The 14,184-nt window shown below is 33.9% G+C and overlaps 1 protein-coding gene across 17 annotated transcripts in view; it reads left to right on the top strand.

The window, feature by feature from the left end:
• scrib (scribble planar cell polarity protein) overlaps positions 1 to 14,184 on the top strand; it is a 327,417-nt gene that overhangs the window by 137,252 nt on the left and 175,981 nt on the right. For 13 of the 17 annotated variants that reach the window (XM_088256718.1, XM_088256722.1, XM_088256716.1 and 10 more), the window contains exons 7-10: positions 162 to 407; positions 1,853 to 2,022; positions 4,626 to 4,712; positions 9,964 to 10,079. In XM_088256718.1, the coding sequence (XP_088112844.1) occupies positions 162 to 407; positions 1,853 to 2,022; positions 4,626 to 4,712; positions 9,964 to 10,079 (619 nt within the window). The remainder of the gene's footprint in view (positions 1 to 161; positions 408 to 1,852; positions 2,023 to 4,625; positions 4,713 to 9,963; positions 10,080 to 14,184) is intronic. The other 4 variants (XM_088256719.1, XM_088256715.1, XM_088256710.1 and 1 more) reach the window with 1 other exon arrangement.

The raw sequence follows: 14,184 nt of genomic DNA, 5'->3' as shown, positions 1-14,184 counted from the left end.
GAAAACAGTTTCAATTTGTACCAGAAGATGAAAACATGTGTCGTTTTCGAAACTAGTCGTAAATATAAATAAAACTCATTGAAGTGGTTTATTGAAGTGTTTAATTGTAATAAAATAAATAAGATGTTTGTTAGTTTATGAGTCTTGCGTTTGATTTCCAGGTGCGAAAACATGCAGGAGCTCATCTTGACGGAGAATTTCCTTATGGAGCTCCCCGCCAGCATAGGCAACATGAGCAAGCTGACCAACCTGAACGTGGACCGCAACTCCCTGAGCGAGATCCCCTCGGAGATCGGGAACCTGTCCGTGCTGGGGGTGCTCAGTCTGAGGGACAACAAGCTGACGGCGCTGCCCAAGGATTTGGGAAACTGCGCCTCGCTGCACGTGCTGGACGTCAGCGGAAACAGGTAGAGATGGGAGTCTTTCACAAAATAAAAAGATTTACCGTAATGAAAGGTAGGTTTCAAATTTAACCTGGCTTTTCCTTATCTCACCCGATTGCGATAGTATTTGTTACTTTAATTTTTTTTTCAAATTGTCAAATATATTAGGAGCCAAAAATGAACAATTCGTAATTTTTTGCACTGATTGGCATAATTAGCTTTGAATGATCAAATCCAAAAATCAAATTCTCATTCGATTTAAAAAAAGTGATAAGTATGAATAATCTCTAGTGTAGAATTTAAATAGATGACTAGACACAGAAGCAATTTTTTTTCGGAATATCAGAAGGACCTAACATGAGGCTTGTTTGTATTTAAGGGGGCATAATATGGGATTGTAAAAATTTTATGATAATTTTGATAAATCTCAATAAATTACATGTTTAGGTAAAGTAAAATTTATTGCAATATGAGAAAGCAGTCCAATTAATATAAATGAAGTAACAATTTAGTGAACAATTTACTGATAATAATATGTACATATTAGAAATAAACAGATTTTATATACAAAGTATTTACGAAAATCGCGTTATATAAATTATCCAAAATTAATATTATATCCGCCTCCGTAGTGTAATGGTCAGCATGCTCGCCTACCGTTCTGGAGGTCCCGGGTTCGATTCCCAGGGGGGTTCAATAAATATAAGTGATTTTTTCACTCTAATATTTATTCAATATTACACTGCACTGGTACCTGAAGTGGAGGGCTGATCACCTTTCCTTCATGTGTAATCGATCGAGATAACACTGCGTTTATATGAAGCAGTGCCCTATGCACCATCAGGGTGCGGTAAGGGATTTATTATTATTATTATTATTATTTATATGCATGAATCTTGAAAATCCTCAAAAAACTCTGGGCAAAGTGGTGTTTTGTTGCATCATTTGAAAACAAATGGTGTCTTTTTGATCAAGCATATATTACTGTAAACAAGTTTTTAAGACAAGTACTTTCTTAAAAATTTGGCAGGACTTATGACGGCTTAATTCTAGGAGACGGTCAAAGAAGTTGTTATATAATTCAATTGCCGGTGCCTGTTCCCAATTCCACCTTAACCCAAATAAATGTGACGCACTCGCTCACAAACGAAGTCACATCCTTGGAGGACCTCTACTGGACTCCGAGAAGGTGAAGCTCCTACCACCAACACAGGTCGTGAGTTACATGACTCATGTAGGTCTCGGCAGTGAGCTGTAAAACACAGGGAAGTCACAATAGACCTGACATGGTCGCGGTGACATAAGGGATGCAAGATCCCTTTACCCCCAAGGAGAAAAAAAAAACCCAAATAAACCTAACATTTTAGCAAAAGCTTAGTTAACACTTCCACTACCATCGACTAGTTTAAAAACCATTTGGATACTTGCAAAGATAACGTGTAATATCAATCCCCTCTCTCTGATTTCAGATTAGAATACCTGCCCTATTCGCTGGTGAATCTCAACCTGAAAGCGGTGTGGCTGTCCGAGAACCAGGCCCAGCCGATGCTCACATTCCAGACCGACCGAGACCTCGCCACCGGTGAGAACGTTCTCACCTGCTTCCTCCTGCCGCAGTTGGAGTACACGAAGCAGCCAGGTAAGGAGACCTTCCATACCGGTGTGTAAATAATGCCTTTTGTTTGGCTGTATAGTCACATTTGCTTTGGATACAATACCGCTCCGTCCTTGCAGCTTTATGAGTTTTATGTCTCCGCCAATAATGGATTGTTTGCATATTATTTGTGATGGAATTTTCATGACGTTTTAACGTTTACACGACTCGGATGCTAAATGTGAAATTTTATTGTTAAACAGAAAAAAAAATGCTTGAATAAAACCCTTTGATTGATGAGTTTTAATGAGGATTTTACTTGGAAAATGGGGTAGATTTTTTATTTAAAATATATGATCTGAAGATGTGTTGTGTGAAAACATACGAAATAATACCAGCATTGGGCGATAGAGTCCACTATAGCCCATACACATAGAGCTCATAAAATAATATGGTAAAATCAGTTTGAGATATCTCTTTGTCTGGGCAAATATAGATAAAGGCTTTTTATTGGTATCTCAACACAGATGAAGAAATCTATGAAGATAGAAATATGGAAGCCTGAGTTTTTACTTCTATTTGCTGGTTTAAATGATATTCTTATTCACAATTGTCAACCGCATTACTCAAATTTTAAAAAGTTGTATATATGTCGCAAGTGACACAACATTTTTTTTCAGAATTAAAATCAAAGGTGACATCTGTGTTTTTAAGATTTGTAAATTTTTAGTAAGTTAGCTGAGATCTTAACCATTTAACATTCCATCGTGTGGTCTGAATGCAAATATTCTTAGTTTAACATTTATCAAACAATTAAAATTTCTTACATTCCCATAATTTTTTAAGACATCTTTTGTATTATGAGTTTTTATTATGACTAATAGATTCAGTTCTCATTTTTTGGCAATATTTATTCATTTTAAAATGTATACTTTTTTTTACAATATCATTCATTTATGATGTTGACTTTTGGTAATGATATTGTATACATTTTTATGTATACAATATCATTACCAAAAGTCAACATCATTATCAAATTATATGATTTTGAGTAAAATACACAAAAATGAATGATATTTACCAAGTTAACTTAAAATTTTAATATAAATAGAATTCATTTAGATTATTTTTAATCAATTTTAGATATGTTATTGATAACTTTTTATACTTTTGGTATATTATAAGCAAATATTAATAAATTTTTTAGGGAATTTTCACAAGTGTATATTTTTATATTTCGTAGAATAATCATAATTGTATAGATTTTTCACTTCAAATTGGACGTTTTACGAACCAAATTAGACTCTTTACAAATGGAACTGGACATTATATTGCATTTTATGAAAAGGTTAGATTTTTTAAAAATATATTCATATTAGTACTACATATACCGTCAATGTGAATATCTGCCACATCTTTTATTCTTAAGACTAGCAGTGCACTAGTCCTCAAGTTGTCAATCCTGCACAGCGTGCTGTCATAGTCTGTGCGTGTGTTGTGTAATGAAGTTTTCAGACAAGATTTTCACAACTACTTTGAATCGTGAGTACTGCTATGAATATATTTTTAAAAAATTTAACTTTTTGTAAAATACAATTTGTTTTGTAAAATGTTCAATTTGGTTTATTTAACGTCCAATTTGATTTGCAAGGAGTCCAATTTGGTTTGAAAAATGTCCAATTTGAAGTGAGAAACCTGTATTTGATGATAATGTTTATGTATAACACGGGCTTGCTTAATTTTAGTGTGCACGCACCAATTTGCTTTTACCCTTGGAGCTTTTTCAGTCAATTCACTTTAATGTAGCCGCGGATCCAAATAATATTCTTTTATGGCAGCTTCACATGTATTTAATCAATTTATTACAAAAGAAATATAAGTCTTTCCATAAAATCCCTGTTCAGCGCCCTTAGAGATGCCAAACCAAGATGAAAAAGAACTATTTACCCTAATGCGTGCAGAGCAATCGTCGTACAAGGCTGCTATGCTTTGGATAAGCTTACTGCTCACTCCATACTCAGATAATACCTTTCGTTTTTTCAACTCGATCATGACCACAAATACACGATAAAAAGTCTTAAGTTTTTTCCCAAAAACTTCTCCGACACATTGCGCAAAGCAAATATGTGATCATACACCCTTTCCCATTCATAAATCAATTTCAAGCTCAATTGCTCGCATCGTAACGTGTTACGTTACAATGATGACTCCGGTCAGTCCTCACCTTAACTCTTACCACTCTGTAGGCCAGACATTCTGGCCCGTATGATTCTAGTAGGAAGCTCCGTGGGCCACAATGTCTGGCCCAGCGCAGGTATAACTTTAATCACTGATTTCTCTATCACCCAAATATATTCTATCAAAAAATATTTCAGGTAAATACAGTTAATCTTAATTAACATGGTCATACGAATTGCCAGACAGAGTGTCCCAAAATTAGGGAATCAAAATATTTATTTTAATGGTAAAAAAACATCGCATTTTTTTGATCAGAGTAGCTGATCAGTTGTGAGAAAAAATGGTCAGAGTGGAAAGGGTTAAAATATGGAGGTTACCTTTAAAGTGAATTGACTGGTTCCACGGAGGGACATACATATGTGTATATAATAATAATGCACTCGGCACATCACCCTTCCCACCCACCGCAGAGCTGGAGCACGCTTCACACGGCGGTAGCGGGCGGCTCTACCGCTCCGACCACAAGTTCAGTTCCCAGGACCTGGACCGGATCCAAGGTGAGTCCGTCGCCTCCAACCGGCTTTATGCTCCTCTTGCCTCGTGTTGTGTTGTCTCGCAGTCACCGGTAGTGCGTACACATTCAAACATTATGTAGATACATACGCTTTTGTGCATGTCGTTTTGTTGTATAGATCTTGGAATGATATGTACGGGATGTTTCACTAGACCGCCTCCAAAAAACAGGACAACTATACTCCATTCCACCAATTCGCACCGGGTCCAAATTGTATTAAATCTACCACTTTGGCAAAAATGCATTTTTTTAAAAACTGTTCGTAAATTTTGAACTAGTAGGAATTTTAAAACAAAATTCTCAGAGATATTTCTTTTTAATCCGAGGTATTTAAAAAAAATCATTAATTGATTCGGCAGACACTTTGTGGTAAAATGCATTAATGTTAAAGTTTTACTTAGTAAATACCACTATTTCTTGAAATCTATTATGATATATATACATGCGGTGTTCTATAAATTAAATGCCAAATCGATAAATAAAATTTTACTATGGAAAAGTAAATGCATTGACAGTTTTTAGGGGGAAAACTTAGTGAAATATATATGAACGTTATCTGTTTATAGTTATATAATTTTATTTTTGTAAAATGCTTTTTTAATTTTTTTTCCGTAGGATTGAAATCTTTTTATTTTCCCAGTATACCTTTTGATTGAATAACTCATTAACCTTGTTATATTACACATTTATTATGCTTATTTTGTAGCTCTGATATTGATAGTGAAATAAATTTGAAATATATACTACAAGAATTCCATTTTTCCAAGGTAACGATACAATTCCTCATAAGTAAGTATAAAAATGGAAACTTTCGAGGAAGGAAGAAAAAAAATACTGTTTATTTTTCTACAATTTTTATTGAACTAAATATTTTTAAATCAACCAGCGAGTATATGTGTATATTTTTTTAGTTTATGTTTGTTTTTTTTTGTCAGTGTTAATTTATCAAAAAAAAGAGAAATATCTTATTTTTTAATGATATCATGTACAAGATATCACTTTATTATTTTTATATTGAATCTTTGGTTTTTGTAGAATTCCATAATGAGAAAAATTGAAGACAGATTTTTCAGATATTGATCGATTTTTGTAATCAATTTTCAAATAAAAATACATTTTTAAATCTGCTTGGCTCAACGGTGAACAAAATAGTTGACGCAAAAATAAATCAATGTCTTTCTTAAGTTGCCCATAATTATTTATCGAATTGGCATTTGCTGTAGAATTCAATAATCTATTATTGTTGATATAAATAAAAATACAACTCAAGATTCTACTAAATATATTTATTTTTGTGATAGCTGCTTCGCTTTGTCAAGGCATTATCAAACTATCAATGAAACAAGATTCTCATATTATGAGGTAATTAATTACTGCAACTAGGTAACTTAGAAATCAATGTTTGTCACAAAAAATATAACTTTGCGTCTGTCCTCCATAGTGTATTGGTTAGCACATTTAGCTGCCATGCTAAAAGTCTCGGGTTCCATTGCCGGGGAGGGGGAAGGGGTAAAATAATATTTTGTGTTTATTCATTCCATTATTTATTCAATACTATCCTGGATGGAGGTTCCTGAACTGTGAGACTGATCATCTTGTATAAGTAACGATCAAGAGATCAATTGAGATGATAAGGACACATCGCTCACTCCTTTCAAAGTCATAAATCAAAAAAATTGATTTTTCAGTAGATCGTTTTTAAAGCTTAACCTTTTCATAGCCGCAAATAAATTACGCCGCAGTGCTCAACAGGCCAAGTATTTTTTTGAAAAAAAAAAGTTGTCTAAAGAAATTTTTTTTTGTTGTTTTTATTGAATTATAATTTACTTATCAAATATTATATCCCGCATCGATTGTTAGAGTTTTATTATTGAAGTTAAACCAGTTTCAAATTTTCATCTCAGACAGGGTTGTCACACTGAGTCGCACACGCAAGTTTTTATTAAATTTAATATTAACACAAAACTATTATTTATCAATGGAATATAGTTTGAAATGTAAAAAAATAGTAAATTTAATATTAACACTCAACTATTATTTATCAGGTATCTTAGAATGAAGTTTAGTTAGAAATGTGATAAATTAGTAATTTTCCATTGTGTGGTACTTCTCAAAGCACGGTATAACACAAAGAGCCATCTTGCATTGTTTACACCTATAACTAGACTCTTTTCTTAGTTTTTTGCTAGTACACACAATACACTTCGCAGTCGGGGATGATTTTTTTCGGTCCGTGGTAGTTTTTTCAAAAAATGTCTTTCTGTAAGTCGCGATAGAAATTCTGCCTTCCGTTTTCTGCCATGAGAAGTACCGGGTTGTTCTTTTTCACTTAGCACGAAGAAGAACAAAGAACTTAGCACAAAGAAATAATTTATTTACTAAAAAGTTGTGAAAAGAAACCAATATCACTAGCAAAACACTGATAAAATCGGAGTAAATATAACGCGAAAGGTATAAATAAACAAATATTTTAAAATAATAAGAAAAACACAAAAAAATTGAGCAAAATAAAAACCCCTGGCGTTCAAAACAATCGATTAAAATAATCAATATTTCAAGTGGTTTGAGTGGTAGCCCTAATGACATCTGTCAACTGTCAGCTGAAAGTGATACCGATAAATCACTTAAAAGTATTTAAAAACTTTATAAAATATTTTGTGAGAACTTCAACACATGGCAATGTATGTTCCGTTTTTGACAGATTGTCAATATGAGTTAAAACTGCGGAGTAATACGTCATCAAAAGTACTGACGAGATATCTCGTCTCTGGCAATACGGGCACTCCGCCATTTGCCGAGATATCTCGTCTCAGGCAACCATCGGGTTAAGAATATAATAAAATGTGTTAAAAATAAATATGTAGCCACTTATTGAACTTTTTACTGTGCAACAGATCTTTTTAGGTAAAACCTGAATGTTTTTTCTCAATTTGAAAAATATTTAGTATATTTAAAAAAAATATATATTTAACAATACGTTTTCTTCAAAATTCAAAAACAACACTTTCTGCCCTGTAGCGGGGAAATATTAAGTTAAAAATATGCCACTTTTGCTGGGATATAGAACATTTTCTGGGCATTCCAAAAACATGCATAGCTGAAAATTGTCGATTTTTTTTATATATGACGTTGTTGAAAGGAGTGAGCGATATAGGATGCAGAAAACCTGATCATATTGTGACCCAGGCTACTATTAATACTATCCAAGGCAAAATAGCTATCACCAAGATGAATAATTTCGGTAGAATTTTAAGTAGTGTTTCGACTTATATTAATAAAAATTGGTAGTGATTGGTGTGTGTTAAAATCTTTTGATAATGTAATAAGAAAAGTTGATGGTGTTTTCTGTGTTGTAGATGTTGTTCCGGATATTCTTTTATATGAATGATAGATATTCCGTCTAAAGTTGAGACACTTATAATATTGATAATCATCTGAATAACCTAGTGTCTGATGGAATGAATAATTTCCTTAATTGATTCGGCAGTTACTTTGTGGTAATATCTCTCCAATATCAATTTCAGTTTTACTTGGTATATACCACTATTTCTTAAAATCTATTGTGACACGTATTTCAATCCATTTTCAAACACTGTAGATTTTAAGAAGTAGTGGTATTTACCAAGTAAAACTTAAATTTAAAATGGATAGATATTACTACAAAGTGACTGCTGAATCAATTGATGAGAACATATTTATACAAATTATGTCCAATGTCCGCCTCCGTAGTGTAATGGTCAGCATGCTCGCCTACCGTTCTGGAGGTCCCGGGTTCGATTCCCAGGGGGGTTTAATAAATATAAGTGATTTTTCCACTCTAATATTTATTAAATATTACACTGGACTGGTACCTGAAGTGGAGGGCTGATCACCTTCATGTGTAATCGATCGAGATAACACTGCGTTTATATGGAGCAGTGCCCTATGCACCATCGGGGTGCGGTAAGGAATTTATTATTATTATGTCCAATGTGCGAACTAAAACTGCATACCATTGTACGCACTCCCAAATGATGCGGAATGCATTGAAACACGCGTCACAATGGATTTTAAGAAACAGTGATATTTACCGAGTAAAACTGGAAAATGGAATAAATAATGATACTGTGGATGTACTGGCAAAAAAAAATTAACTCGAAACTTTGCAATTCTGACTTAATGATGCAGTATTATTAGTTTTCGTCCGCCTCCGTAGTGTAATGGTCAGCACGCTCGGCTACCGTTCTGGAAGTCCCGGGTTCGATTCCCAGGGGGGTGTCAAATAAATATAAGTGATTTTTTCACTATAATATTTATTCAGTATTACCCTGGACTGATACCTGAAGCAGAGGGCTGATCATCTTTCCTTCATGAGTTAACGTTCAAGATAACACTGCGTTATATGACGCAGTGCCCTATGCACCATTGGGGTGCGGATAAGGGTTTTATTATTTATTATTATTATAAAGTTTGCAATGTTCTATAAACTGGCAAAATACACCAAGTAGTTTGAAATTTCATATTTTTGAAGTTCTCTAAGTAAATTCAACTTTAAATTTAATAGCGGGTATTTCATTCCGGCTAAAAGTTGTAAATAACAGGGATTACTCAAACAGGGATTTTATGGTTAACGTTTTTTGCCAATATACGCACAGTAAAATGTTTTATTATAATTAAAATATAACTTTGTTTTAAAATCACTATAAATATTTTATTTTAACTTAATTGTAATGTCTACCGGATTCAAAGCTAACCGCTTCTTTTTCAAGACTGATTAATACTAAAACACTATCTACAGTGTTTTTGTATTAATCAGTCTTGAAAATGAAGCGGTCAGCTTCGAAACCGGTAGATATTATAATTAAGTTATAATAAAATATTTATAGTGATTTTAAAACAAAGTTATAATTTAATTATAAAATGGAAAATCACAAAGTTATTGCTTAAAATATAAATTATACATATAAGGGTGAGGCCCCATTAGTGCAATGCGCTGCGTTGCGTCGTCGCAGCGTCCACCGTATAGGGTTGGCGCGGTGTTAATTTGATTATTAATCATATGATTGCAAGGTGATAATTTCCAGCTTTAGAAATGGAATTCAGAAGGCGTAAAGGTTATAAAACAGCGTAAAACAGCGCAACGCAGCGCATCGCACTAATGGGGCCTCGCCCTAATGTTCTTTTGTTTATGACTCAACCTGATAATTCATTGTGGCGATATAATTCATTAATGTTTGTTTTCATTGGTGCTACAGTGAAAAGGTCCGGCCTCAACGACAATGCAGAGTCGGATTCGGACGGCTGGGAGGAGCGCGAGGCGTCCCGGACGCACTCCGTCAAGTTCACGGACGACATGCCGGAAGGAAAAGAGGTGAGAAGGTCCGGGGGTAGGAGGGCACTAGCGGTGGCGGGACAGTCTTGCGTTAAGAGCCTCCGATCAGTCTGCCACTACTGTACGAGGCGGAGCTACGCCCCAGTTGAAACCCCTCACCCTGAAAATGTGGAATACTATTATTGCGCGCAATTCCTGGACAGCTGTGGTCATCGTTTTAGATCTTTTACCCGCTGTCCGGCCAAATGCTGCGATATGCTATCCCACACGAAAAGGGTGAGGAGATCGTTCAGCTGGCTGTATGAAAAGACCCTGAAGAGATGCTTTCGTAAATTCGATAGCGACCAGGCGTTTTTGGCTTTGAGTAAAATTTTAGACACTTTTGATTGATAGGGAATCAGTGTATCTGTAGCAGATTGATTTGTCTATTTATGAAATATATCGTTTTTATACTTTTTATACTCAATTTTATGCGTGAGTTCAATAAGGAAACATGAAATTTTTTCAATGTAATTTATTATTATACATTTGTTATTTATTATTATTTTATGATTGATGCCATTTTGATTTTGTTCTCTGTAATATTTATTGAATAGTCAAATAAATTTAAATTTGAACAATGAGTTTTCTGAATGAAATTCATAGTTTTTTTTATGACAAAATAACAAAAGTTGTTATATATATATTTTTATAAATTAAAAAAAAAAAAAGGTTACATTTTTCACCTTTTTCCTTGTAATTTTATTTTGAATTTTGTGTGAAATTTTTTTACAATTTTGATAATTCTGTATGGAAAAATTCATGAAGTAACTAGGATTTTTTATATTACTGAAGCGTCAAAATATGGTATTTATTTTTTAATGATACCAGCATGATTGTTTGAACATACAAGCATGGTAGCTAAACGCGCTAACCATTACACTAAAGATTCTGACTATCATGAATGTATTTTTTAAACTTTTTAATATCTCTGTTTTTTTTTGTAGTTTTTCCTTATTGAACTCGCGTTTTGAAATATCCTGCCATTTAAATATTGTTTAAGAGCATTGGTGTTGGTGAATTATATATACTTTTAAAGGTGCATTCACAAATTTGTACGCCTGTTGTTTCCTACAATTTTGTTAATTGTATTAAACGTTTCTAAGTAGTTCTTATTGTTACCTTTTGGATGCTTTTTTTGTTGTGTTAACTTATTTATTATGTCACATATTGGTCATAGTTGTTATTTGTTTATTGCACCATAGTCACGCACAGTATTATCGTTGTTAAATGTGTTATTACATTTTACTAACCCTTTCCGGTCCCCCAAATAAAAAAAAATACAGTTAGACAGTTACATTCCAATGGTAAAATATTGTTCTATGCTCCACATACACTCAGACCTCGCTTTGCGTCGTTTCAACGTTTCAACGTTTCACTTTTGTTTTGTTTTGTAAATAGTCTCCTTTTTTATTATTTAACCGGATCCACGCGGCTCGCATAACCGTATGTGTTTTCATAAAACATGCCCCATACGCGGCTGTCATAAGCGTATGTGTTTTTACATTGCTCCAAGTTTCGAACCTCAGTTCAACTTGGAGGGATTTTTTCATGGTGTGGAACTTTGGATAAAATAATACGTCAATCCTTGGCCTTATGACATCTGTTGAAATATCTGACTAATAATTTGTAACATCACAAGGATAAATAAAAGAACAGATCCCTGATTTTTCTTGCGGTCGGTAATTAGTCCGCACCATAATCATGCCCTATATCTGTCTCACTCTCGACGCTTCGCATCGCCAGTGGGTAAGAGTGACACACGATGCGTGCTTTGATTTATTTTTGTTACTATCTTATTTGTTTATATTACGACATATTTCCAGAATAATGTGACACACGTGTATTATAGAGTACCAAAAAGGCACAATGAATCCCAATATGCATAATAAAAGTAATCATTTAAAAAACGGGGCTTAACGCGGTTAAAAGGTTAAGGACTGAATGAAAAATACGGTAACCTATCTTTGATGTTTATATGATTTCCAATGGAAAATAGCAATTAACTTTATCTATGATGCGAAGATGGTCTTTGTGTATTGTTGTAATAGATACGAGTTACAAAAATGCAAGCTTGCATTCTGAATAAATAATACTAATGATGAAAAAAATGTCGAATAACATTCGACATGGGACCTACGAGGAAAAAATCCATGTCGAATGAGATTCAGCATTGGACCGGTGAGGGTTAACATTTATAGGATTTACTTTGTGGTTAGTCATTTTTACTCTTTTGTTTTTTTTTTTTATAAAATTGTAAGTAATGTTAGTATATAATCACTCGCCAGGATTTTAATGTACCGGTTTCAAGACGTACCCATCTCTTAGTGAGAACAATCACTATACCAGTATATAAACATTACTACACGTCATACCATAGCACTATTCTGTAAAGTTATGGACGGTCGCGTCGCGTGCGCTACGTGCGCGAAGACACTTTGTGATCAGCGTACGCGTGCACTCGATGACGTCCACATTGAACAGGACACTTTAGTCCCCTTTTGTCAGGAGGCAGGTTGGACTGAAGCGAGTATTAAATAATAACACGGTATCGACTATTTATATTTATGTTTATTTAAAAACAAACAATACAGAAGTCAATACTCATGTGCTTCCAAACAGCTCTGTTAAGTTATGTTACACCCGACTCTCACGAAATACCAAATTAGACTATGTTAAAAACCCTCTTGCTTTAGGGTAGGGAATCATAAAATGCTGTACCTATTTATGGCCATGGGAACGCATCTCGAACCTAAGGCTGGACAACATATTGCAAGCAAATGACGAGTCCCTCGACTTTCTAAAAGGACAATAAAAGTGCGAATGAGAAATGGCAGGGCCATTACAATTCACACACTTATAACTACACAAAATAATAATCGCATGCGTTTTAAGTTAATCCAAGGACTAATATGCACTGAGTAGAACAACTACGATTGTAGAACAACATGCACTAAAGTCCGAAGTCTAACATGCACTTACATTTTTTGTAGTTGTAAGTGTGACTAGATAGTGCTATGGTAATGACGTGTAGTATTGTTTGCATGCTGGTGTAGTGATAGTCCTGACGAAGAGACGGGTACGTCTCGAAACCGGTAGACATAAAATATCTCGGTGAGTGGTCATATACTAACATTACTAAGATTTTCGTACAAAACTAAAAAAAAAATGTTATATTACTTTTATTGTTTCATTTTATATGATGATTGTCTGAACATATTCAGGTTACACAATAAACTTATTGGATATAAAGTAGATATTGGGTTTTATTATTATTATTTTGCATGTTTGTTGTGCATGCCGATGTAGCTTTGTACTTGTTATATTATCACAATTTTTTTTCATTGCACAATACACACTTAAATTTATCTAATTATACAAACAGTTTTTTGAGAGATCTGCGGCATCAAGAGCGATATATCTTTACACTTTCTTTTGAACATATAAATGTAATGCTCTTATTCAAATTTTATTATTTACAAAAAAATAATTATTTACCAAAATACTTCAATTCCATACTATTTCTGTGAGCCTAAGTAGCTCAGTATTAGAAATAGGTATCAAATTGTGGTAGAGTGGGTTCGAACCGAGAAACTCTATTCAAGAGTCATCGTCACTAACCAAGGGGCCACAATCCGACACACTTTTAACTCTGATATACATATTGTGGAAAAAATTCAATTCAATCTTCTTCCTGGCTACATCCCAACTTATCGTCTTTGTAGACTGTCAGGGTCAGCTCTCCTCGTCCTCAAATTATAGTTCCTTCTGTCATGGGCAAAGTCACGTAGGCCATGCCTTTGAATCATGTTTTCTTTCTGCAGCATCCATGAATTCTTTGGTCTTCTTTTAGATGTCTTTCGAGGAAGATCCATGGCGATTGCCTGGTTCACAATATGATCAGATTCTCTGCGTCCTATGTGCCCATACTACAAAATTTAATTCGATAGTGAATTTAGAATATTTCATTATCGTTTTGTATGGCATGGTTTGTTACCCTAGCTAATAATCCAATAAAATCAGTTAAAAATTGGAGAAGAAGAAAAAAACCTACCCATCACTTTTTAAAACTGTTTCTATAATACAAAACTACACCGATTTTTAT

The sequence above is a fragment of the Brachycentrus maculatus genome, unplaced genomic scaffold (genome assembly GCF_059751285.1).
Source record: "Brachycentrus maculatus isolate JH-2025_06_01 unplaced genomic scaffold, ASM5975128v1 h1tg000065l, whole genome shotgun sequence".
Taxonomy (NCBI): Eukaryota; Metazoa; Arthropoda; class Insecta; order Trichoptera; family Brachycentridae; genus Brachycentrus; species Brachycentrus maculatus.
This window is presented reverse-complemented; position numbering and strand designations above follow the sequence as displayed.